At 41.1% G+C, this 25,202-nt stretch overlaps 3 protein-coding genes across 4 annotated transcripts; 2 read left to right on the top strand and 1 right to left on the bottom strand.

Moving 5' to 3' along the window:
• Nucleotides 1–11,706, bottom strand: LOC106585729 (RNA exonuclease 1 homolog). Of its 2 annotated transcripts, none has more exons than XM_014172288.2 (17): nt 11,500–11,706; nt 6,845–6,945; nt 4,840–6,482; nt 4,659–4,757; nt 4,287–4,557; nt 3,827–4,020; nt 3,489–3,629; nt 3,249–3,363; nt 3,009–3,080; nt 2,720–2,863; nt 2,134–2,247; nt 1,990–2,063; nt 1,788–1,892; nt 1,519–1,634; nt 1,267–1,405; nt 927–1,047; nt 1–528 (listed from the first exon to the last, which is right to left on the bottom strand). In XM_014172288.2, the coding sequence occupies exons 1-17, from the start codon at nt 11,547–11,549 to the stop codon at nt 437–439; spliced, it is 3,591 nt and encodes a 1,196-aa protein (XP_014027763.1). In that variant the 5' UTR covers nt 11,550–11,706; the 3' UTR covers nt 1–436. The 2 variants fall into 2 exon arrangements, with proteins under 2 accessions (XP_014027763.1, XP_014027764.1); XM_014172289.2 differs by lacking the exon at nt 11,500–11,706 and adding an exon at nt 7,754–8,074.
• Nucleotides 7,429–14,678, top strand: poli (polymerase (DNA directed) iota). The gene is made up of 10 exons (NM_001140237.1): nt 7,429–7,629; nt 10,916–11,050; nt 11,180–11,344; nt 11,526–11,672; nt 11,931–12,167; nt 12,354–12,532; nt 12,646–12,737; nt 12,828–12,961; nt 13,208–13,416; nt 13,558–14,678. The coding sequence occupies exons 1-10, from the start codon at nt 7,548–7,550 to the stop codon at nt 14,449–14,451; spliced, it is 2,274 nt and encodes a 757-aa protein (NP_001133709.1). The 5' UTR covers nt 7,429–7,547; the 3' UTR covers nt 14,452–14,678.
• LOC106585376 (ras-related protein Rab-27B) lies at nt 14,670–24,435 on the top strand. Its single transcript, XM_014171513.2, has 6 exons — nt 14,670–15,320; nt 19,036–19,213; nt 21,824–21,909; nt 22,032–22,135; nt 22,882–23,005; nt 23,441–24,435. Exons 2-6 carry the CDS (start codon nt 19,061–19,063, stop codon nt 23,625–23,627), a joined length of 654 nt encoding a protein of 217 aa, XP_014026988.1. The 5' UTR covers nt 14,670–15,320; nt 19,036–19,060; the 3' UTR covers nt 23,628–24,435.
• Nucleotides 24,436–25,202: the final 767 nt, after the last annotated feature.

Genomic DNA, 25,202 nt, shown 5'->3' with positions numbered 1-25,202 from the left:
TTTCTTGTGCACATTGAGTTTATTGGCTGTTGGACTTGACTCTAACCTCCTCAGGTGTCACACATAGCTATGAAAGCATAATGCTGCAGTTCCCATCAACCATGATCATAATAATACCCCACAACAGATTTCTTTACTGTGCTTTTACTTTCAATATATTATTCTTTCCGAGTGTTGAGTGCATCCCCAAATAATAATTACATTGGCATAAGAGACTGAGAAGCATAACATAACTGAACAAAGATTAAACAAAAATGAATTCTATCAAAAAACTAAAATGTACATAAATATAATTTCAGTCCCTCTCTAAGTCCCTCCCAGAGCATTTGAAGAAATGAGCCAACAACATTTCACCTTTATACAAATAAGTGACATTTTAACATACATCTCTGTGATTTCATGAATATGAAGGTGGGAGATGCCAGTTTTATTCAGATCACCATCGTTTAGTTTTGCCATCTTCTTTGACTTTCCACAGCATGAGCTCCATACAGGCAACAGCATCTTCTGCTGAGTCATGGCCACCCACTGGAAGAGACAGGAACAATGCCATAAACACTTACTGCAAGACTAATGTAGGCCTGGCCTGTATATATCTTACATGTATCGGAAAGCCTTGGATCAGGAATGATTCTCACATTAGTGGATACATGTTTTAGGACTGTAGCCTCCTAGACAACACAATATTATCTCTCAGATTTTCCTTCTCACCTGCAATGTTCCTTTTTATTAGTGTTCTAAGAACATTTAAAAGATGTAGTGAATGGACAGAATTGGGATTGTGAAATATTTTTCATTAAGAACATTCATGCAACATGTCTCCCTGATTCCACCATGATCAGTTTGACGGTATAAAAAACAAACTTTAATGACACACAGTAGATAGACATCCTCCCCACTGCCAGACTTGTTTGTGTTTGACCCACCACTCTCCTGGATGATCCTCCTGAGGTAGTCTGCTGTCAGGTTGTGGAGGGTCATCTTATGAGGCAGGCCCAGGCGGTGGGGGAACGACACAGAGGTGTCCACCACGGTGCCATGGAGCAGCTGAGACAGGCAAGGAGGCAAGGGGACAAACTTTATGGGCCAGTTTCCCAGACACAGATTAGGCCTAGTCAGGACTAAAAAAAACATGCTCTAAGAAGATCGTGGTAATGTTGTTTTATTTGATGTATCGAGAAAAAAATAAAATAAAAAGACTGATATTGACTTTCCATATCAGTGTCCATTCACTAATAAATAGTTAAATAATGCAGCGCAACTCACCTTTAATGCACAGAGGTCAGATTCCAAGCCGTAGCCGATCAGTATAGTCTCTGCACTGACAAAGCTCAGTAGAGTCTCCTGAACGTCTCGGATGGACGAGCTTGTTCCTTTCACATCAGCTTCATTGATGCCTGAAAACCTAAGGAACAGAGAGCAATAATGACTTCCATGCCATCCTTGTCTAAAATACTGGATTAAATAAAGCAGTCTGTCAAGATTCAATATTAATTCTGGAGTGTTGTGTGGCCTTACCTGGTGTTGTAGTCAATGACATCATTATCAGGTTTCACAAAGGTGTCATAGATGACCTGCAAACTGGAGTTGACAACAGTCACTCTGGCCAGCTCCAGACCTTGAGTGGTATAGCACTGAAGAAAAATAAATGTATTAGTCATACATTAAACCAGATCACTAGTGTGGCAGTTTGGACATTGATATTCAAAACACACTGACCCAACCTTAATTGGCATGTCATGCAAAATGTTGCCTACGAATTCCATAACGTGACTGCTGAATCTCACCATTTCACAGTCGACTGAGAACACACCCGGGCATCCCTTGTCAGAGGCAGGCCTAGGAAGGGTACTGACAAAGCCATCCAGGCTAACTGCATCATGGACATGCAGCTGAGGGGGGAGACATATGTGAGCGATTCAAAATGTTTCCTGACATCTTAGAAGGGTCTTAAGGAAAATAAGTGTAATGCACCAGTCATCTTCTTACCTTGAAGACTTGGCATCCAGGGCACCCAGCCACACCTTCACAGCAGCTGTAGCGTGTTTCCACTCCACCTGGAACTGTACAGTAAGAGCAAGTTATTAAATATCTGTATTCAGACATTTAGAACATACCATAACGTCCTCTCACCCTTCTTCTCAACTCCTTTCCCATAGTGGTAGTTGCACTCCTCCTTGCGAGTGTGCTTTCCCACTTGGTTCACAGAGTAAGTGGCACCACACCGACAGCAAATCCTCTTCAAAGCTTTTTTCCCACAGAAACATAAACAAAAACACAAGTTGCCAATTCAGGAGTTAAACAGAGCCCTGAAAGCAAAGACATTATAAAGCTGGAGTATGCCCTCTTCTAGAATGAGGAATGATGAAAAGAACAGGCCCATGTTGACTACAATACCCGAGGTAGACCAGTCCTAGGGAAATGACTCATACCACAGCCCATTGCCCTAAAATATGAACTGTTGAAGCCAGTTCCACTGCTTTCTTTCATTGTTCCCCTCGAATCAGGGACTGATTCAGACCTGGGACACCAGCAACAGAGAAACAGTACTCTGGACCTCCAGGGTTGGATTTGAATACCCCTGGCCTATTGATGTATTGCTTGTACCAAGCATGTAAAATACATGCTTATGACTAAATGTCACATTCCAAGAGGTACATTTTTACATTTGGTCATTACTCAGCAATATAGACCGAACAATGTGTCATACTGTACTCACGATCAGTGATTCCCTTTTTATAGTCTTCACGGTACAGTATGGCACTGCCAGATTTCTCTGGGTGCTGAAGAGGATAGTTATTCTCCGTCAATATCTCCTCTGACAGAATGTGCTCCTTCAAACTGTCATACAATGCAACATCTCCTTCAGCAAAAAATGAATAGGAAAGCTAAATGAGTCATGGAAGTGTCAGAAAAGCAGTCAAGATGTTGATATGACGCATAGCATAAGAACTTAGAAACTAATCTTATCCTTTTAATGAAAATGTGTGTTGAGGAATGCATGATACCATTTGCCCAAAGTGCTTTTTCATTGAGTGGAATATTTCCTTTGGATAGCTGGACATTAGTTTCATTTCCAGCTGCAAAAGAACAGACAAGAAACAATTCAACTAGAGTTGCTTAGCCCAAAATATCCTTTGTTTACATCTTTGTCCCACCACAAGATATTTAACAATATAATATCATACTATAGCAACTAATCAAAAAGCAATTTAGAATACATTCACTCAGTTGCTGTAGATTCGCACCTTTGACAGAGACGGAGCTCTGGTTCTTCAGCCTCTTCAGTGCATTCACTGCAACACTCAGGTACTTGAGTTTGTTGATGCTGCGATCATACACAGTCTTCTCCTCAGCAAGAGCCTAAAGTATAAATCACACTGTAACAGCTTCCAACATAAAACAATAGATCATGGCAACAACATGTATGACAAATCACATTTAATATAATCATGGCTAATAGAAATGTTGACTGCTCTGGGACAAACCTTTTCAAAAGCATCTTGTACAGTGACAGACGTTTTGAGGAATTCCTCTACAAACAGGTTTACGTAGCGCTGCCGTACGTCATGTGGGACTTTGGCGCTGACCTCAGGACGCATCTTGGCTTTACGTTTGGTAGGAATGGGCTGGGAGGACAAAAGCAAAGTAATGACTTTTTACTTGAGAAACATAACAAAAATGACCTTGGCATGCACAGTTTTTTAGAAAACATATGAATGCAAGCTCTAATGAAAATAATCTGCTCAGTAATGTGCTACTGTGTCAATAGAAAGAAAACCACTAAAGCCATTTCATTCCATCTCTACATTATGTTGGTACTCACCTTAGCAGGGATATAGGCAGTAGGCTGAGGTTGTACAGGAACAGGGGTAACTGGAGTATGGACCGGGGTATGGACCGGAGTGACTGGAGAATTAGCTGAAGTGATGGGCAGAGTGTAGCTTCCCTCTGGGAGGATGAAGTGCAGGTTGTTGCCCACCTGGATGGCTGTTCCCACAGGTATGACGTTCACACAGGCTAGCAGGGAAAATATATAACCAATAACTTAGTATCATGTACAGATGGAAATAAGATGCATTTAATATAGATGAAATCTTCTGATGCATAACAGACAAAAAATATGTACAATAGGATATACATGCCAACTGACTGGAGGAGTGCATTTTCACCTCAACATCACCCTGTTGTACTTTATCATTTACAACTTCATCAAATTGCAGTGGTTGGTACATTCCTCACACATACAAAAGTATAGTTTACATATTAAAGTTATGGACACTTACAGTTTTGCATAGTAGTTTGGTGAGTTGGCTGGTGAATGAGGTATTGAACTGGATGGTGGGTGGCCTGATGACTGGCCTGATGAGCAGGAGAAGGCAGCATCACCACTTTTCTCTGTGAGTTGGAGGAGATGAATGCCTGGCCTCCTTTCAGAGCAGCGGACAAAACGGAGGCCCTCTGCTGCAGCTGCTGGATCTTAGAGGGGTTGGACAACTGGGGGGCTCCTCCTCGGAAAGGAACGATGACCTGGGCTTTGCTTTTGCCCACCGGTGGCTATAGGACAGGAAGGCAGTCAATTACAATAAGAAACGTTTCATGAATCACAGTTTATAAAAGTCAGTCATATGCTTGAGTTGTAGCCTTCAATAGTGTACCTCAGTATATCTGGACACATGGGCCACCCTCTTCCTGGGTCCTGGCAACGGTTTGGGTTTCACTGCTAACCCTGGTGTCTCCACATCCACAGCTCCTACCTAAAACACACAATGACAACATTTTCCTATCTCCATTGAACTGTACAACTATCCCACCCAATGTGTGTTTAGATGCACTTACAGGTGTACAAGCCTGGTCTGTCGATCCCTCTTCACCCTTGTTGGCTTCCTCCATGAAGATACGATAGCATTCCTCCATTGTGTCACTATCAGATAACTCTGAATACTCGAGCTCCTCAGAACTTGAATCAATAACAATGTGTTCATTCACTGCTTCCACAGTAGGCTGCTCAAAAGGAGCAGATTGTAATTCTACTTCATTAGTCCCTGACGTAGTTGGCCCATATAACAGCTGGCATTGGGGGAAACCCACAGTAGTGGCCGCTTGCTCTACAAAGTTTGCTACCGGAACTGGATTAGGCAGGGCAAAATCAAGCCCTGGTGTTTGGCCTGGTATTTTCTGCAGACATGGCACTGATGATACGCTTTGTACAGGTGACCAGTAACTCTGAGCAGAGCTCTGTGCTACTGGCTGCTCACTTCTCTGGGTCTCAATGGGGAGTTTATGGGGGGAGGAGACAGAGGGAGGGACTAAAACATTATGAGGTAGTGAAGATATATGTCCATATGAGACTTCATTGGGTTGAAGATGGTTACTGTTCTCAACAGAGTTGTAGGCAAGCTCACGTTCAAGCAATCCAGGCTTTGCCATCAGTAAGTTGACATCAGTCTTAACTGGCTCATTATGGTGACGTGTCTGTAAGGATGAAAGACTCATTTTGAGAGACACAGGTTCTGGGCCACAGTTGCTTTCCGCAGTGGATTCAGCCTCTTGGTAATAAACTATTCTCTCGCTTTCACTCCTCAGGTTTTCCAAGCATTTGGACAAGTCATCGAATATACTCTCAGCACTGGGTTCACCTTCATTTTCCCGACTAGCGGAAACACTAGATAGGCCATAAGTGTTGAGGTGATCATCTTTCACAATCTCAGACACTGCAGGTGGGGATAGGACTTCGACTACTTCAGGACCAGGAGTGGACACAGGAAGTGGAATACTAAGTGGAGCATGAGCCACAGTAGGAACAAAAACAGGGTGGACTTCCTCTTTGATTTCCTGTGATTGGTTTGTGGTGATCTTACAGGGCTTCTGAGCCCGACACTTCTTTCTATCGCTCTCCAGAGGTGGAATATCAATGATGAGGACCCCTTCTTCTTCTTCTTCAGAGTCATCAACTAGCTTGTTACTACTAGCTGGTGAGACAGTGAACTCTTGAGAAGGTGGCTTAGTTTGGTCCTCCTTACAAACATTCTCTCTAGTCCTCTTCACACCTTGCCCACTTCTCACTTTCTGCTCATTACCTGGTTTGTACTCAGAACAACCACTAGATCGCAAAGAAGCTGAGAAGTTGGACAAGGGGTCGTATTCCAAATCAGTCCTGGGTTTGGAGTTGTCAACCACATACTTCCTCCGGGCGGGAGAATAGGCTGTAGTTGACTGCCTGTGTGAAGACTTTACGCTATTTCCATTCAGATCTTTACCTGGTGTTTCAGATTTGGCAATCAAGACTTTCTTGGACCCTGTCCTTTCACTGTCCACCTGCACAGTTTGGTAACGAGATAATCTCCTTTGCTCCTTCTCAACCTCATTCTTCACAGTCTCAATTTCTTTGTTGATCCTCTCCAACTCCAAAAGGCAAGGGTCTTTGGCTTCATTGACCTGTGGGACTCCATTGATGGAAGTGGAATGAGTTTTCCAAACACCTGTTCATGGAGAAAAAGTAAAGAGAAAACTGATGTCATAAAGAAAATCAAACGATGTAAATTACTACACACATGCCATACTATTTTTCCAAAGTGAAGAAAAAAAAAATGCAGCCACCTCTCATAATTCCTTAAAACATGGTCAGGCCAGGTTGATGCACTGCAATTAGGTTATAGGCAGACTTTAAAATAAGTAATCCGGTTTCAAATTGATGGGCTACTGCCCATTTCCACTTGAAAATGTAATGTGGCAATTAACGAGTATGCCTTTTTGGAAAACTATGGCAAAACTAAAGGCAAGCTGAAGATAAAATACTTCGGGGAATTTGTATGTAAATGAATTACAATAAAACCAAACTGACCTGCTGCTGTTACCGGTGACCCATACAGGGTGTTGTCAAACATTCCTCGCTCGTCTTTGTCATGCTTGTACAGACAGTGGGGCCGCTTACAGTGGTCACGTCTGAAAAATGGACAGTCTATTTCAGCGAAGAACCCAATGGAAGACAACATCGACTACTTATAATTTATCTGTACTCCGGCTATATTTAATAACATTTATTCACGCGTGGGCGCTTTCCATCAATTGTCCACTCACAACACTATGCACCTGTCATGACGTCAGTGTTACGTCAGTTTTATAGCATCAGTCGTGGCGCGGGACATTCTGTCAAAAATATTATAGTGGACTGCCATGCACAATCATTTAAATTCATGATGATGATGATCATATGAAATAAGTTCGCTTTGGTAAAGAGTTAAGCTAGCACATTTGAAATGAATTGACAGGGAATCCACCTGTAATTGATAAAGCTTTCCCCAAGGCTAAAATACAAATATGCCTAGTGGCTGGTGCCACCCAGTGGCTGTGCCTGTCTGCTACTCTGGAAGTACTTCAGAACTGTAGGTGGTGCAAATGCGCTTGTTGCTGCTAAAGCCAACGAACCCAGAATCAGAAGAAGACATCCAAGAGACGTTCGTGTGTTGCATGAAAAATCGAAACAACACTCAAACATATTCATATTAGATGTTTTGAGTACATCAGAATGTTCTTGTTGTTTAGAAATGGACGTGGGTGTTGAGGACATTGATGATGAAACTGACTGGAAGAGCATTTACTCGGACTTTGTTCAACCCCCCCATGTTGGTAAGAAAACAACACAAGTGACACCAAATGACGGAAGCAAATTGCTTTACTTACATTGCATGTTAAGTGTAGTGAATAATAAGTGTGTAATGTTATACTCAGTGTGTACACAGTGGTTCCCTACCTTTTTCGGTTACTGTACCACTCCTTGGTCATGACTCTGTTACATTAGGCGTGTTCTGTAGGGGGAAGTTTTGGTAAGAGCCCTGATGCTCGGTTTGAACATTAAAATGCATCGCTTGCACTACGGTTTTGGAAACATAACGGACCTTATTTCATATCAGCGAGAAATAATTTTCAAAAAACAAAAAGTTAAATTGATACACGCCTTGTTAGTGTTCCCACACGGCAATATATCCATGTTACAGCGCTTGTTTACGGAAGACGAGGCTATCTAGCATGCTCTGACCACCTGTGTGTAAGAGTAACTCGGGAAGTGTAGCGGAAGTGTCGTTTCCTCGTATGGAGGCACCCATAGCTGTATGGATCTGTACAAAACTGCTACAGTAAGTGTAGATTTTTTTTTTGAATCATTTTTTCTCGCTGATGAAAGATGAGGGCCATATGTTTCGAAAGCCATATTGCAAGAAATTATTATTTACGTTTCTAAACGTTAAAACACAGCGTCAATATTGTAATTCACAGAGGCAGTCGTGGGTGAAGCTAATGGCTGAGAACCTTAGGGAGGAGGCAGAATGTCGCCTAGAGTTTGAGAGTTACTGTACCACCAACTGAATGTTGCTCTGCCCAGACTACCCAAGCCCAGTGGTTCTCAACCTTTTTCAGTTACAGTACCACCAACTGAATGTTGCTCTGCCCAGACTACCCAAGCCCAGTGGTTCTCAACCTTTTTCAGTTACAGTACCACCTACTGAATGTTGCTCTGCCCAGACTACCCTAGTCCAGTGGTTCTCAACCTTTTTTGCTTACTGTACAACCAACTAAATGTTGATCTGGCAAGAGTACCCTAACCCAGTAGTTTTAGAAACATAAAGCCCTTTACTTTCATATCACATAAAACATTATTTCACACTTACTGTCACTGTTTTAACCAGTTGCAGCCAAAAGTATTTTTCAGTGACAACACGTTTCTGGAGGCCTTCTTCCATTACACACAGGTGTTCAGAGCATGCGAGATAGCGAATTAGCACAGGTGGTCCCTCTGTCTTCTGTCTGTCTTCCATAAACACAAGCTGTAAGTTGGTGATATGGCCATGTGGGAACATTAACCCTATAAACAGGGGTGGACTTAGTGTTTTGGAGGCCCCAGTTTTAGCCCCCCCAGATTTTTTTAACATTTGAATGGGTCTTATAGTAAAAATGTATTACCTTTTAAATGTGCCATGAACACAACCAGTTAGGATGTTTTCATCTGATTGTCAAACAAATCACTTCACAAAGTAGGTTACCTTTGTACATTCACCCAAAATAATTCCAGGATGCGAACAGTGCACTGTGCATCCGCCAACTTTCCTTCACTCATGCGAGTGGTTGAAACTCTCTCACCGGAGAAAGCATCCGAGCAAGGGAAACAGTGCCCCTCTGTCTTACTAAATCTATCTGATGCTGTCTGGCCAAAAAATTGTATGATATGCCATACATGGGCTACACATACGTTGTTCTTAACTGACTTGCCTAGTTAAATAAAGGTTCAATAAAATAAAAAATGTATGTCCTCTGCCTCAATGACGATGGCAGTAATATCAGCAGCACCTGTCTTTTTACTAAAGAAATGCGTATTGTATCCCCATAGAGTCTAAGGGCCCGAGGCTGAGTTTCTACTAAACTAACCTGGTCGAGAACCAGGGTTCCCTAATACAGGCAATCCTGGGGAAGTTCATTGTTGAAAAATGGCTAAATAGGGGTGGAGACCCGGTGTAAATCAGTGATGCCTTGGTACACATCAAACCAATCAAATGCCTTGCTTGGGCGGAGCTCCAATAGTGCTCACTAGATTAATGTCGTAGGTGCAACAGTGCCTGACGATTCTTTGGTGAGGATGGCCAGGAAATCGCTGATTTAAAACCCCATCAAAATTTGTTGATGTATGCAATTTTATGTTTAGAGCACATCACTCTAGTGTTTAATTGCTATATTGTAATTACTTTGCCACCATGGCCTATTTATTGCCTTACCTCCCTTTTCTTACCTCATTTGCACATTCTGTATATAGAATTTCTTCAACTGTATTAATGACTGTATGTTTTATTTATTCCATGTGTAACTCTGTTGTTGTATGTGTCGAACTGCTTTGCTTTATTCTTGGCCAGGTCGCAGTTGTAAATGAGAACTTGTTCTCAACTTGCCTACCTGGCTAAATAAAGATGAAATAAAAATAAATGAAAGAAAATCTAACAAAACAGAATTATGTTTTTCTTCCAGGCTTTCTTCCATTTTCTGCAATGTTGCAAACTAGCATACAGAACAACTCTCTGTAAAATGTGTCCTTCCCTGTCTGAAAACAGTGGCGAACATAACACGTAGCACCGATGGGCATGGGGGGAGAGGGTTCTTGAACCGTAAAATCCTATCAAAAATCTTGCCGCTGGGAGCCAGCGACTCATTCAAACCGTTTTTGCAAGAAAATATTATCCAGACCTCCAAAGGCGGTGTGACAGCGATGCGATATTGGAGGTATAGCAAAGCAAGACGACGACTACTACTAAGCTAACATATGGAATTGTTTTAAGATGGTCAAAGCAAGGATATTTTAGCTATTTGATTTTAGGACCCCTGTAGGTATATAAATAAGGACCCCCTGTAGGTATAAAAAAATAGTTTTTTAAAAGATTTTTGTTATGCCTCGAGTGGAGTATTATTATTATTATATATTTTTTTATGCTCAGCTCATGAGGCCCCTTGATGTGAGGCCTGAGGCAATTGCCTTTTCTGCCAAATGGTAAGTCCGCTAGTGCCTCTAAAGATGTGTATCAATTTAACGTTTTGTTTTTTTCTCCCTGATATGAAAGATGAAGTTCGTATTCTTCAAAAACTGTACCGCAAGCAGTGCATGTTAATGCTCGGACAGAGTATCTGGGCTCTTAACAAAACTTCCTCGTACAGAAGACGCATTCGTCCAATGACTTATGTGTAATGTAACAGAACTGGGAGTCATGATCAAGGGCTAGGAGTACCCCTGAAATACCCCCTCATGTGCATTTTACCAGTAGGTCTATGGTCTCATGAGTCTTCTCAAGTACCCCAGTGGATAGGTTGGGAACCACTGGTGTAATAGCTCTTTCACCTGTAATTGTTCTCACTGTGAAACTGCACTTCTCTCTTTCAGTGATCCACGGGGGCAAATATTGCGATAAGGTACCTGTAACACCAGTACAGAGAGTCATCCTGCACTTTGACCTGGACTGTTTCTATGCCCAGGTTGAAATGATCCGCAACCCAGCACTGCGGAATGTGCCTTTAGGTGATTTATTTGACATACTATTTCTATTTTGTCTCCTATTCTTTGTGTCTAAACGTTTTACTGTATCATTTTTCAACATGTTAATGGAAGCACTGGTTGCGTAACAACTTATCTCTGGACTCCTTGTAGGTATTCAGCAAAAGTACATCATCGTCACCTGTAACTATGTGGCCAGGGACCTTGGTGTGACAAAGCTGATGTTAGTGACGGATGCCAAAGAGAAGTGTCCTCAGCTCGTGCTGGTCAAGGGAGAGGACCTGACACACTACAGAGAGACATCTTACAAAGTTACAGGTAATCAACTCAGTAACTCTTGAAATGAGTTAACCACAGCTAGAACAGTGATGATCTCACAAACCTCAGATGATACATTTATTTTTATAGCCACAGTGTTACGCTCTAATGAATTCTACCTTACTATCAGTTTTTTCTTATGGAAAAACTCTCACCTGTCTCTGTGCTTTCCTCCATTCAGAGTTGCTGATGTCATTCTGTCCATTAGTAGAACGGCTGGGGTTTGATGAGAACTTCATGGACATCACAGAGATGGTGGAGAGGAGGATGGAACAGACCCCAGAGTCTGCTCACTATTCATATGAAGGCCACGTTTACAGTCTTGACAGTGAGTAGCATAAAGTCTAGCAGCATTCAGACTGGGGACTTATGAAACCAGGATATGGGTTGTGAGACAACTTGTGAAGCTAAATGTATAAACATTTGCATTGCACTTTCAGTTTCCTACAATTTGAGCCACTGTGGGTTTGGATTCTTAACCTTAGCCGTTAGTTCTAAGAAATTCCATGTCTACATACTAGCAATCAGGTTGAGATGATGTGAAATGTAACTGTGAATTGTGTATCTTTTTGTTTTGTCTACTCAGCCTCAGATGCCAAAGTCATGGTACACCCTCTACTAGCGGTGGGCTCACATATCGCAGCTGAACTGAGAGCAGAGATCCACAGCAAGCTGGGCCTCACTGGCTGTGCGGGCATTGCTACCAGTAAGCTGCTGGCCAAACTGGTGGCGGGCACCTTCAAGCCAAATCAACAAACCACACTTTTGCCAGAGAGTGTGAAAGACATTATGGGCAGTCTAAATGGTTTACGTAAAGTACCAGGTATAGATTTACGCTTTATTCCTAATTTGACTCTCAGCAAGTTATCCAAGTCACTACATGAAGTAGAGTATTGTGGTAGATTATCCAACCTGTTGTTGATCCATGTAGCCCCAGCCGTAATCACCTCTCTGTAGCTGTTGTCATGCCATTCAGTGCTTTACCTTTACCCATTATGGCCCATTTCAGGAGTAGGCCACCAGACTGCTAAGAGGCTTCAGGCCCTGGGATTGGTTGGTGTGCAGGACTTGCAGCTCTTCCCATTGGCTGACCTGGTGAGGGAGTTTGGAGTTTCCACTGCTCAGCGCCTCCAGAACCTGGCTTTGGGCATCGATGACACTCCAGTCACCCCCACTGGTGCTCCACAGGTGTGAGATGAAAACGGATCAATACAATAATCAATTTTCAGCTAATACTGTTACAGTGCACATATTGATATGTCTTTCTGTATTTTTTCTCCTTGTCTTCATAACATACCAAGTCTCTTAGCGATGAAGACTCTTTCAAGAAAATGTCCTCAACCAATGAAGTTTGGCAAAAGGTTAAAGATCTGTTGAGTAGCCTTTTAGACAGGTAATCATAGGGTTTGAATTGCAAGGTGCAGAAATGGTTCTCCAAGTAGTGTTTCTGCTCTTAAGTTTAACTAAGCTGTCTTGGTTTTAGGATGCATAAAGATGGCAGGCAGCCTTTCACCCTTCGACTGACCATCAGGCGTTACTCTGCAACCAACAAGTGGTTCAGCCGGGAGAGCAGGCAGTGTCCCATCCCCAACCACATTGGGCAAAAGATAACCTCTGGTACCTGTTAAATAATTCTCACACAAATATGGAATATATTTTGTCTGCGAGTCATTAGGCATTGAAACTGCCAATGTACTGCCAATGGCTTCAGCAAATACTATTGTTTAGTACCTACTGTACTGTGTATCTACATTTTAACTGTACATTAATTTCTAAGTATGGATTTCACAGATCTTGAATGGTAGATCAGTTACTGTGCATTTAGCAGCTAACACCTCTTAAATCTGCTGTGGTGTTTGTCAGGCAGCTGTGATGCCTTGGCCCAGCTGGTCACCATGGCCATGAAGCTCTTCCACAAGATGGTGGCCACCAACACAGCCTTCCACCTCACCCTTCTCAATGTGTGCTTCAGTAACCTGCAGGCCAAGTGTGCTGCTGTCAGCAAGGGATCCATCGCCTCCTTCTTCACACACAGATCTCCTGAGAAAACACAGGCCTCCTCTCGGTGCCAGGTAAGAAGACATGTGGATGTCACCCATTAGAAGTAAACTAGTATCTCTGTCTCAGGCTTTACCCTGCCATGTGTACTCCTTATGTGTTGTCTTTAGAATTCTGAAAATGTGCATCATTTCTCTCTCCTTCCCCTCTTGGAGGATCTGTCTCAAAGTGTGCTTGGTAACCTCAGGGGACAGGCTGGATCTGATGTTGAAGGTAAGACAGAGGAGTTGACTGGTCAGGATGCATCACACTGGATACCAGACATACCTAGCAACCTTAAGATCAAGCCTTACACACAGTCAACAATGCATAGCCCTGAGGCCTCCCAGCAGCGGCCTATGGTGGGTGAGTGCTGCATAGGTGGAACAGTAGATGATAAAAGGACCAACAGTCCTGGGATGACAGATGTTCCTCCGTTGCCCCCCAACATTGACCCTGAGGTGTTTAGTCTCCTGCCTGAGGACATCCAGAAGGAACTGTTATCACCTGCCTACCCAGAGACCGCCCATGGCCTCCACAGCCATAGCACTCAGTCCGTCAGACCCACAGTATCTGATCCAGCAGACAGAGCCCACTCATCTCACCACAACCATTCAGAACAGCCTGCCTCGCTCTCTCAGCCTGCTGCATGCAAACGTAATGACTCATTTCACAGCACTCCCATAGACCTAAGAGAAACTGTGAAGGGCTTTGACAGACAGCCCAATGCACCGACAACGAACAACCAACAAGAACACACAGTCTCCTCCCTGCAGTATTCATTCACAGACCTCTTGGAGGAGGGGAACTCCTCTACAGGCCTCGTGTCACAGCGGCAGTTGGCTGACTGTGGTTTCCCAGGAAACGTTGACCCCAAGGTGTTCTCAGAACTACCTCCAGAGGTTCAGAGAGAGCTACTGTCTGAGTGGAGACAACAGATACCTGTCCTTAAGATTTCCTCCTCTTTGAAAAAACAGGGCAAAAGCCCCCTGGCCAGAGAGAAGAAGGCTCCAGCTAAAAGCAGTCAGGCTAATAACTTATTGAAGTATTTCAAACCCAGCTCAGGTTAGAATGTGTCCGTTATATCAAAGGTCACTATGTGGTGTTTAAGAATTTGGACAAATATTCAAATCATTCTTTTTATTTTTCGGATGTTCAGCAAGTGAGATTCATAGTTATTTTAGTCAATGCAAATATAAGGAATTTAATGTTAAAATATACATTTTTCAAACTGTTTTACATTTTGTAAACATATGGTAATGTTCCAAGAAATATGTAAATAAAGATCATTTCCTTATTTTATTGTACAGTTTTAAATGGATAAACATTGGAATTAGTTTGCATTACATGTGAGCCTTAAAACGTGGATTTTTTTCAGTGAAATTCTGCTCCCTGGTGCACAATTCAGTGTCATATGATTGATTAATATACAGTATATCTAGTGTAGACCTTGTATAAAAATGATTTACATACAGTGGATGACACAGTACATGTTAACTCCACATGCCCCCCCACAAGTTGACTTCATAATTATGTCCTAAAACATACTTTTTAGACAGGAAAAACTCAGTTTTGAGTATTAGCCAAAGATTAGCCTACTTGTTGAGCTTCCAGAAGAGTACGCGGGAGAAGGGGCCTTTTAAGGGGTTTACAAAACTTCCAGTTGGCTGAGTTCCACTGAAATCAACAGCAGGACATTATTTGTGGACAGGGCCTCAATCCAGTTTTTCATTTTTTTTCTCCTGAGAAATACCAGAAAGCACAAGGTCTGTGAACACCACACTCTGTGGTTGTTGTTTTTTTAAAGCTGGAAACTCCTCCCTTATAGCATGTGAGAGGGGAAAAGGTTCAATCAACAGCATGTCTCCCCCCACTATGTGTTTACCAAGCACGGGTTGAGCTCCCTGAATGGAAGTTGGCAATACCTCCGGCTAAATCGGTAAGACTGAATTTGTTTTTGTCAAATCTTGGTAAAGTTAATCTAATTATTCAGCCGCATCAGTGTGTGGCATATTGGCTTAATCATCTTCAGGCATTTCATCAGGCATTGTGTTGTCTGTCACACTGTATTGTTGGGGGCTATATAATTGGCCTACATTTTCTGAAAAGGCTACGTGAGACTTTCCTTATGTGCATAATGGCCATTTATCATCATTAGAATTTGCATATTGATTGATTTGATTTTGTTCTATGGCTCTCAAATATTTCTGGCATTACAAACACATGCCACTGATAGAACTGGATCAAAAAGGGGCTGTGGTGGTGGGTGTGGCAGAGCACGTGGTATTGCATTTAGCAGAACATTTTTAGAGGTCCCCATCTTGGTGTTTTTTTGGTGTTGCAATTTTAGCATTTTTAAGCCAATTTCCTGCAATTCTCAGAAATCCTCCTCCGAGCATGCAATGTATGTATGTATGTATGTATGTATGTATGTATGTATGTATGTATGTATGTATGTATGTATGTATGTATGTTCGGAGGAGGAGGATTTCTGAGAATTGCAGGAAATTGTATATATATTTGTAGTTTTAAAGGATAATTGTGGCTCAGTTGGTAGAGCATGGTGTTTGCAACGCCAGGGTTGTGGGTTCGATTCCCACGGGGGACCAGTACGGAGAAAGAATGTTTGAAATGTATGCATTCACTACTGTAAGTCGCTCTGGATAAGAGCGTCTGCTAAATGATGAAAAATGTTGTTTTTTTTTAAAACAATTCCTGCAATTATATGCATTTTGCCATGGCGGATGCTGTGTTATTTTAGTCAAACTCAATAACTAAATCAATACTGTTAAATTCATTGTTTTTATAAATGTTCAATTCCCCTGACTGTTTAGCTTTTATTTTGGTGATTTGTTAGTTCTCAATTATTATATTATAAAACAATATACAGTGTATTCAGACCCCTTGACTTTTACCAATTTTGTTACGTTACAGCCTTATTCTAAAATGGATCAAATTTGTTTTTTTCACCATCAATCTACACACAATACCCCATAATGACAAAGCAAAAACTATTTTTCAGAAACTGATATCACATTTACATAAGTATTCAGGCCCTTTCACTCAGTACTTTGTTGAAGCACTTTTGGCAGCGATTACAGCCTCGAGTCTTCTTGGGTATGACACTACAAGCTTGGCACGCCAGTATTTGGAGTTTCTCCCATTCTCTGTAGATCCTCTCAAGCTCTGTCAGGTTGGATGGGGAGCGTCGCTGCACAGCTATTTTCAGGTCTCTCCAGAGATGTTCGATCGGGTTAAAATTCGTCCTCTGGCTGGGCACTCAAGGACATTCAGAGACTTGTCCTGAAGCCAATCCTGCATTGTCTTACTATGCTTAGGGTTGTTGTCCTGTTGGACGGTGAATTCAATTGATTGGACATGATTTGGAAAGTCACACACCTGTCTATATAAGGTCCCACAGTTTGCACTGCATGTCAGAGCAAAACCCAGCCATGAGGTCGAAGGAATTGTCCGCAGATCTCCGAGACAGGATTGTGTCGTGGCACAGATCTGGGGAAGGGTACCAAAACATTTCTGCAGCATTGACGGTCCCCAAGAACATAGTGGCCTCCATCATTCTTAAATGGAAGAAGTTTGGAACCACCAAGATTCTTCCTAGAGCTGGCCACCTGGCCAAACTGAGGGAGGAGAAGGGCCTTGGTCAGGGTGGTGACCAAGAACCATATGGTCACTCTGACAGAGCTCCAGAGTTCCTCTGTGGGGATGGGAGAACCTTCCAGAAGGACAACCATCTCTGCAGCACTCCACCAATCAGGCGGAAGCCACTCCTTAGTAAAAGGCACATGACAGCTCGCTTGGAGTTTGCCAAAAGGCACCTAAAGGACTCTCAGACCATGAGAAACAAGATTATCTGGTCTGATGAAACCAACATTCAACACTGGCCTGAATGAGGAAACCTGGCACCATCCCTACAGTGAAGAATGGTGGTGGCAGCATGTTTTCCAGCGGCAGGGACTTGTAGACTAGTCATAATTGAGGGAAAGATGAACGGAGCAAATATCTTTTTTATAATCCACACGGGAAATGTGTCAGTATTTAATATGGGCATCTCATTCCTTTTTCAGTGTTTAAGGAATCTGAGTCTCATGACGGGCCTCTTTTAAGTATGACACAGATTGGAAATAAACAAAACATTTGAAATAATCAAGAAGGTTGTGCTTTTAGACTGTTCTCAACTCTATAATGGGTCAATGGATGTCCATGATGGTAATGATGTAAAAATGTAAACATCCTTTTTGATATTTTCTTCCACTTGATCTTTCAGACTACACGATGCTTTGTCATTTCATTTCTCAAATAAAGAATTACCAGTGTAACTGAATAAGTTAGAGGAGCACAAGTTCTTTGTGCTCTTTTGTATTCTCTCAGAACTATTTGAGAGTATACTGTATGTAGACAATGAAAGAATTTCCTTGCATCAATAGAAGCCACATTTGAGTTTTCCTACAGCTCACACAAGACAGCCACTTGATTAATCATGTGAAAGCTGGGTCAAGTCATGTGCAAGCTCCTCTCTGATCAACTTTTAAAACATCTTTGGGATCGGTGTCCTGTCCATGGGATGGTTTGTAAGTCGCTCTGGATAAGAGCGTCTGCTAAATGACTTAAATGTAAATGTAATGGTTGCGCTAAAGTAGGATAATGCGATTAGCATGAGGTTGTAAGTAACAAGAACATTTCTCAGGACATAGTCATATCCAATATTGTCAGAAAGCTTAAATTCTTGTTAATCTAACTGCACTGTCCAATTTACAGTAGCTATTACAGTGAAAGAAGGCCATGCTATTGTTTGAGGAGAGTGCACAATTTTTAACATGAAAAGTTATTAATAAACTAATTAGGTACATTTGGGCAGTCTTGATACAACATTTTGAACAGAAATGCAATAGTTCATTGGTTCAGTCTAAAATGTTGCACATACACTGCTGCCATCTAGGGGCCAAATTCTAAATTGCACTTGGGCTGGAATAATACATGATGGCCTTTCTCTTGCATTTCAAAGATGATGGTACAATTCTTTTTTTTACAAAGTAACGTTTTTTTTCTTTGTATTATCTTTTACCAGATCTATTGTGTTATATTCCCTTACATTCCTTTCACATTTCCACAACCTTCAACGTGTTTCCTTTCAAATGGTACCAAGAATATGCATATCCTTGCTTCAGGGCCAGAGCTACAGGCAGTTAGATTTGGGTATGTCCTTTTCGGTGAAAATTGAAAAAAAAGGGGCGGAACCTTAAGCCCCTGTGATCATGAAGCCATTCACTGGGAATTTGAGCTATGTGTTCTGTTGGACCTGTGTTTGCCTGTTTTCTAAATGTTAAGGCAATTTGCAGTATATTGGCTATATTAACAGTACTGTAATTACATTGTATATTTATGACCATTTCCAAGTATATAATTAGGTAAGGGCACAAATCAAGCCTGCAATGTCCTCAGGAAGACCTGTATAGAATCTTCTGAAGTCCTGGCAATGTAATAGTGACTCAACTGTATTTATTGTTACTATAATAATGGTGAATGTACAACTATTTACAGTAATGTATGTAATGTAGTTGTGTTCTCTATGCAAAAGCATGTCACATGCAAGTAAGAATATGACCATAATATGGTACTTTTGTTTAATATTTTAGGGCAGGTTCAGCACGAGGCTGCACAATGACAGATTGGGATTATGACTTTCTGATCAAGCTCCTGTCGTTAGGGGATTCTGGAGTAGGGAAGACCACATTCCTCTACAGGTACACAGACAACAAGTTCAACCACAAGTTCACCACCACAGTGGGAATAGACTTCAGGGAAAAGAGAGTGGTGAGTCGTGATGCTTTACTTCACTGTGTAGCCCATGATGTTCATTTCCAAGATAAAATTCATTTTCAGTCATCCTTGCTCCACAACTTCCAATTTATGATAATGTGATTCTGCAAATCCAAAAGGTTGAACAGTTGATTGTTTTTTGCAAGGAATAGTAGGGTATCAACTCAAAAATAGCTGCAAGCAGCGATGACCCGGGGTCCAAGCCTTTCTCGCCTTCTCAAATATTATGCCTTATTTTACAAGTCATACATTTTAGTTCAGGTACAACACCAACAATCCCTCACTGTCTAGGGATGTCTATCTGAAACCGGCAATGGTGGGATTTGAACCTGGGCTGTCATGTATTACAAGTCGCAGGCACTAAACCTCTGACCACAACAAAAATGAGGGTCGAACACTGTGGAAGAGCATGAATGTATGTATGAATTGCAGGTTCCAGTCTTGACTCAATCTTGTAACACTAATATATGCCATTTAACAGGTCACTTTTATCCAAAGCAACTTGCGGTCATGCGTGCATTCATTCTTTCCATTTGAGTGGTCGTGAGAATCGAACCCATTATCCTGGCATTGCAACCGCCATGCTCTACCAAGGTAAAAATCTGTCGTTCTGCCCCTGAACAAGGCAGTTAACCCACTGTTCCAAGGCTGTCATTGTAAATAAGAATTTGCTCTTAACTGACTTGCCTAGTTAAATAAAGGTTAAAGTAAAACAAATACTGTAATGAACTGTACTGTGCTAAACTATGGTGTACTGTGGGGCTCAGTTGGTAGAGCAAAGCGCTTGCAATGCCAGGGTTGTGGGTTAGATTCCCACGGGGTACTAATATGAAAATGTATGCGTTCACTACTGTAAATTGCTCTGGATAAGAGTGTCTGCTAAATGACTAAAATGTACTGAACTTAACAGAACTATACACTACTCATGTTAACTCTATTGGATCTTATTTCTACTCATTTAAACTGGTCTTGCTTTGGTCGTGGTCTCGATCAACTGGTCCTTGGTCTGGGTGTTAGAAAGTCTAGTCTGGATCTAAAGGGTTCTGGTCCTGACTTCATCTCTGGTTCTCGCACCAATTTTATACTCTTGAATCCATAAGTATGCTTACATGCACACAATGGTGTGATTATTGTGGATAGTCAGATTAATATAATAATTTAATTCAAACGCGAACAAGCTTTGCAAGAAGAACGATTTCCCTAATAATGCTGTTTACATGGACACATCTGAAATCAGGCGTCCTGATGGCACTCTGATAATGCAGAAAATCGACATTCAAAATAAACATTCTACAACAGCGACCATGTTATTTTTGGGAAGCATATTTGATTCCGAGTTCGATCATGTAAAGTTTGTATGTGAAAACTATGTCTAAGACGCAAATATTCAGTTGTTCCGAACTCACTGATCTGCGCATATCAGATACACCGCTGGAATGCCGATTTTAAGGCGTTTACGTGACCTAATAATAAGAAAGAACGCTCAGATAACTAGGTGTTTTAATCGGTTGATGCAAACTTCGATTTTGACGTCATGCCGATTAAGATAAACAGAGTAAGGTGTTTACATGACTATTTCATAATCTGCCTACTGCCATAATCAGTTCAATATCGATGTATTAGTGTGCATGTAAACGTACTCCATGTCGATAGTGGACAAGTGCACACTTCAGGTAACATTGTAGAGTATTGAGATGAATGGCCAGGAGGGGGCTCTGTTCCCTCCAAGATTGACTTGAATTGTCAGGCCCGAGCTCACTGAACTTCATTGGCTCACAGCGGCCATGACGTTTAAGAAATCAACTTAATTTATGGAGAATATGACGTTATTGGTCTATAGATGCTGTACACCAAGATTCTGAGAAATCGGTTTAGCGGTGTCTGAGGAGTTGTTGAACATTTTGGGGAAAAAAATATTTTTCAAAATGTCAGATGATCTTCATAGTGATGTCATTGGTCCTAGAGGAAAATGTGTTTATTGGGTAAAGAGAAACCTTTGTACCCAACTCTGTGACAAGGTCAAATGAGTAGGCGGGGCTGACCTTTTGAAGTCAAGTTGTTTATAGCGCCACCATTTTAAAGAACACAAAAAAAGTATTATTGTTTTTATTTAACTAGACAAGTCAGTTTAGAACAAATTCTTGTTAATGACGACCTACCCCGGCCAAAGCTGGGCCAATTGTGCGCCGCCCTATGGGACTCCCAATCACGGCTGGATGTGATGCAGCCTTGATTTGAACCAGGTACTGTAATGATGCCTCTTGCACTGAAATGCAGTGACTTAGACCGCTGTGCCACTTGGGAGCCTGAATTGCACCATTTGGCCGAATTGCACCCGTATTAACCAGATGTATTTGTCCACCAACATACACCATCCCACCAAGTTTGGTCTCTATAGGTCTTACCATTTTAAGAGCTATAGTGCTCCAAAAATAGGATAATAATAATCCTAACAATTATAATAGGTTTCAAGCTCCTCCGGGGCTTGGAACCCTAATTAAAACAGTACGTTGGATTGGTAAAACAAATTCCAGAGCCAAAGAGTATGTCTTTGGTCCTAGCTCTTGATATGACACTTATTTGACATCTTTCTTATGTCTTCAGACGTATTTGGGGACTGGCTCTGATGGAACGACAGAGAAGACTTTTAAAGTGCACTTACAGCTCTGGGACACAGCAGGGCAGGAGAGGTAGGCCACATAAACAAGCAGACAGTACATTTTGTATCATTTGTAAGATGAGGTTTTCAATGATAGTCCACATCCATAGCTTTACCAGTATTTGAACATTGTTGTAATTGTATAAATTCCAGGTTCAGAAGTCTCACCACAGCCTTCTTCAGAGACGCCATGGGCTTCCTGCTCATGTTTGATCTAACCAATCAGCAGAGTTTTCTGAATGTCAGGAACTGGATGAGTATGTCTGTGAATCATCCATTTAGTACATCCTCTAAGAACCAGACCACATTAATCGGGTATTTCACTTTGTATTTGGCATTATCAGTGGTGTAAAGTACTTAAGTAAAAATAGTTTTTTGGGGGTATCTGTACTTTACTATTCATATTTTTGACAACTTTTACTTCACAACTTTCCTAAAGAAAATGATGTACTTTTCTTACTCCATACATTTTCCCTGACACCCAAAAGTACTCATCACATTTTTGAATGCTTAGCAGGATAGGATAATTGTCCAATTCCCACACTGATCAAAAGAACATCCTTTGTCATCTCTACTGCCTCTGATCTGGCGGACTCACTAAACACATGCTTCGTTTATAAATGATATCTGAGTGTTGGTTCGTGCCCCTGGCTATCCGTAATTATTATATATATATATATATTTATTTATTTTAATAGTGCCGTCTGGTTTGCTTAATATAAGGAATTATTTATACTTTAACTTTAGATATTTAAGTATATTTAAAACCAAATACTTTTATACTTTTACTCAAGTAGGATTTTACTGGGTAACTTTTCCTTTAGCTTGAGTCATTTTCTATTTAGATATCTTTACTTTTACTCAAGTATGATAATTGGGTACTTTTTCCACCACTGGGCATTATAGTAAATGATCTCGGTAGCAGGGTAGCTTGCTGTGATTCAAATACGAATTGACATATCCATAAATAACTGAAATGTTATGTCTTGCTATGATTGTTCAGGTCAGCTGCAGGCAAATGCCTATTGTGACAGTCCAGACATAGTATTAGTTGGCACCAAAGCAGACCTTAATGACCTGAGAGATGTACAAGGAAAACAAGCCAGAGACCTGGCGGACAGATATGGGTAAGTGAGATCAATACTTGCTTGCTCAGGACAAAATTCTGCTGCCTCTATGAAATCTGATCTGACCGTACAATGCAATAAAATGGCTGGCTAGTCCTCTTACCATTGGCACGGCTAACTTCTCCAGTGCCTTAACATAAACTGAGGTTGTTTGAGTTCATACCTTCAGCACCACTGTAAAGCATTTGTACCGATCCAGATCCAATGCTGGAAACAGGCTCACTATTTTAATACCTCTGTTAATTCACAAGGAAGGAATCAGTGAGCTACTACAAGCCAAGGTCTATGGATCTTCTTAAGCATCTTTAAACTAGAAATTACCCTATTAGAAATAAACCACAAGTTAACTGACCTTAATACATAAACCACAAGTTAACTGTTCTTTATCCATTCATTATAGTGTTCGGTATAATAAGTTACTCCTTTCCTCCTTAGTATCCCCTACTTTGAGACGAGTAGTGCCACAGGGGCTGAGGTGGACCAGGCAGTGACCACTCTGCTGGATCTGGTGATGAGACGCATGGAGCAGAGCACAGAGGGGCCTGCGTCAGAGGCTGCCAATGGGAGTGCTGCCACTAACGACCAGGCTGAAACCTCCACCAGCAGGAGGTGTGCCTGTTAGGATGTAGGGATGTCCATCCATTCAAATGTGTCACTATTGCATCAGGGGAGTATTATTACATTAGAAAGTTCAATTATCCCATACAGTATTTATAGGAAGTGTATTATCCTCTTATGCATTAATGTGTGTTTGTCTGGATTGATAACTGCCGCACTGTCAAGCTATTTATTCCCAACCTGGTCATCATTACCTGCTGAGTCTGTACATGTACTGTATGTTAATGATATGAAACGAGCAAAAGAACACACAATCTAATACTGTAAAATGATTCAAAGTAAATGAAAGCACCATGTGTATGTACATCTCAAACTGATATTTGCAATATGACTATGCTTTTTGTGATTCTAAATAGGTAAATACTAATTGGAAGTGTTTAAAAAAGGTTGTATATCAGAGATTTTTTTTTATTTTTATTTTATTTCACAGATTGAAGCATTGATGGAAGGAAAATACAGGCACATACATTTATCATTGACAATATATAATCCTAACAAATTATGCAACAACTCATTAACAATCATGGTTATTTCCTTATATGCGAATGAGAAAATGTATTATTCTGTTTCACAAACCGAGATAGCAAAGTGCATTACAGGATCCATGAGTTCTATATGACAAGGAGCACATTTGGTGTTTAGCTTGACTATTAGTGGAACAAAATTGTCATGCACATTGAATAAAGTATAGAAAATGTTTAGAGCCCATACATACTGTTAACCCAGACAAAAATTATTTGAATATGTTTTAATACGAAGTCTTCAGAGTAAATGCAGTCATTTTAAATAAAGTTAATGTCCGTTTTACCAATGATTGCCTTTTGACATGAAAATGTCTAGTTGCTTTGTCCTTATCGAAGAAATACATACAAGCACAAACTTTGGGTGATTTGCAATCCTATAGGAATTCAGGGGTTCTATCACTGGCATAGCAAAAAAAAAACGCAGCACACACCTGAGCTTTGGGGGGCCCCAAACCCCCGGAGGTCAGTCAAGCCACGCAGATGGTACTGAAAACATCATAAGCCATTAATAATTTTTTTATTACAGGAAATTAGTACTGCAAAATTTTCTCTCAGCCTCATGGCAGAATGTGTAGAATAGCAGGAAATTAGGTCATGGATTCTTGAAAGTCGGGGAAATCATTGTCCAGCACAAAAAGTTTTTTTTATAGTTGAAAAATAAGTGATTTTGTTGCATTCTTTGATCTAAAATGTACATTTAGCAAAATTATATAAGGAAAACCTTTTTGTGGGGGAATTTTCAATATACTTTCAATATTATTTGTTTCCATGTCTGCTCTATGCCTGGAAATGCCCTTGTCCCGGAGCAAAGGATTCCAATTTCAAACTCTCCCAAAAAGTGCTTAAAAAATAATGGATATTAATTGAAAATGTATTTTGTTTCTTTCAATAGCCCTCTGTGACTTTAAATAATATTTATCTCAAAACTTGTGTCTGGAGATTTGGTCAACTTTGACAGATTTGTCTAAAATCCAGAATTAATTAGGAATGAGCAGGGTCAGCTATACCATAAAGAACCCTTGTTTTAAGATGGTCATACCAAGGATCATTTAACT

Source organism: Salmo salar, chromosome ssa24 (assembly GCF_905237065.1).
Source record: "Salmo salar chromosome ssa24, Ssal_v3.1, whole genome shotgun sequence".
Taxonomy (NCBI): Eukaryota; Metazoa; Chordata; class Actinopteri; order Salmoniformes; family Salmonidae; genus Salmo; species Salmo salar.
This window is presented reverse-complemented; position numbering and strand designations above follow the sequence as displayed.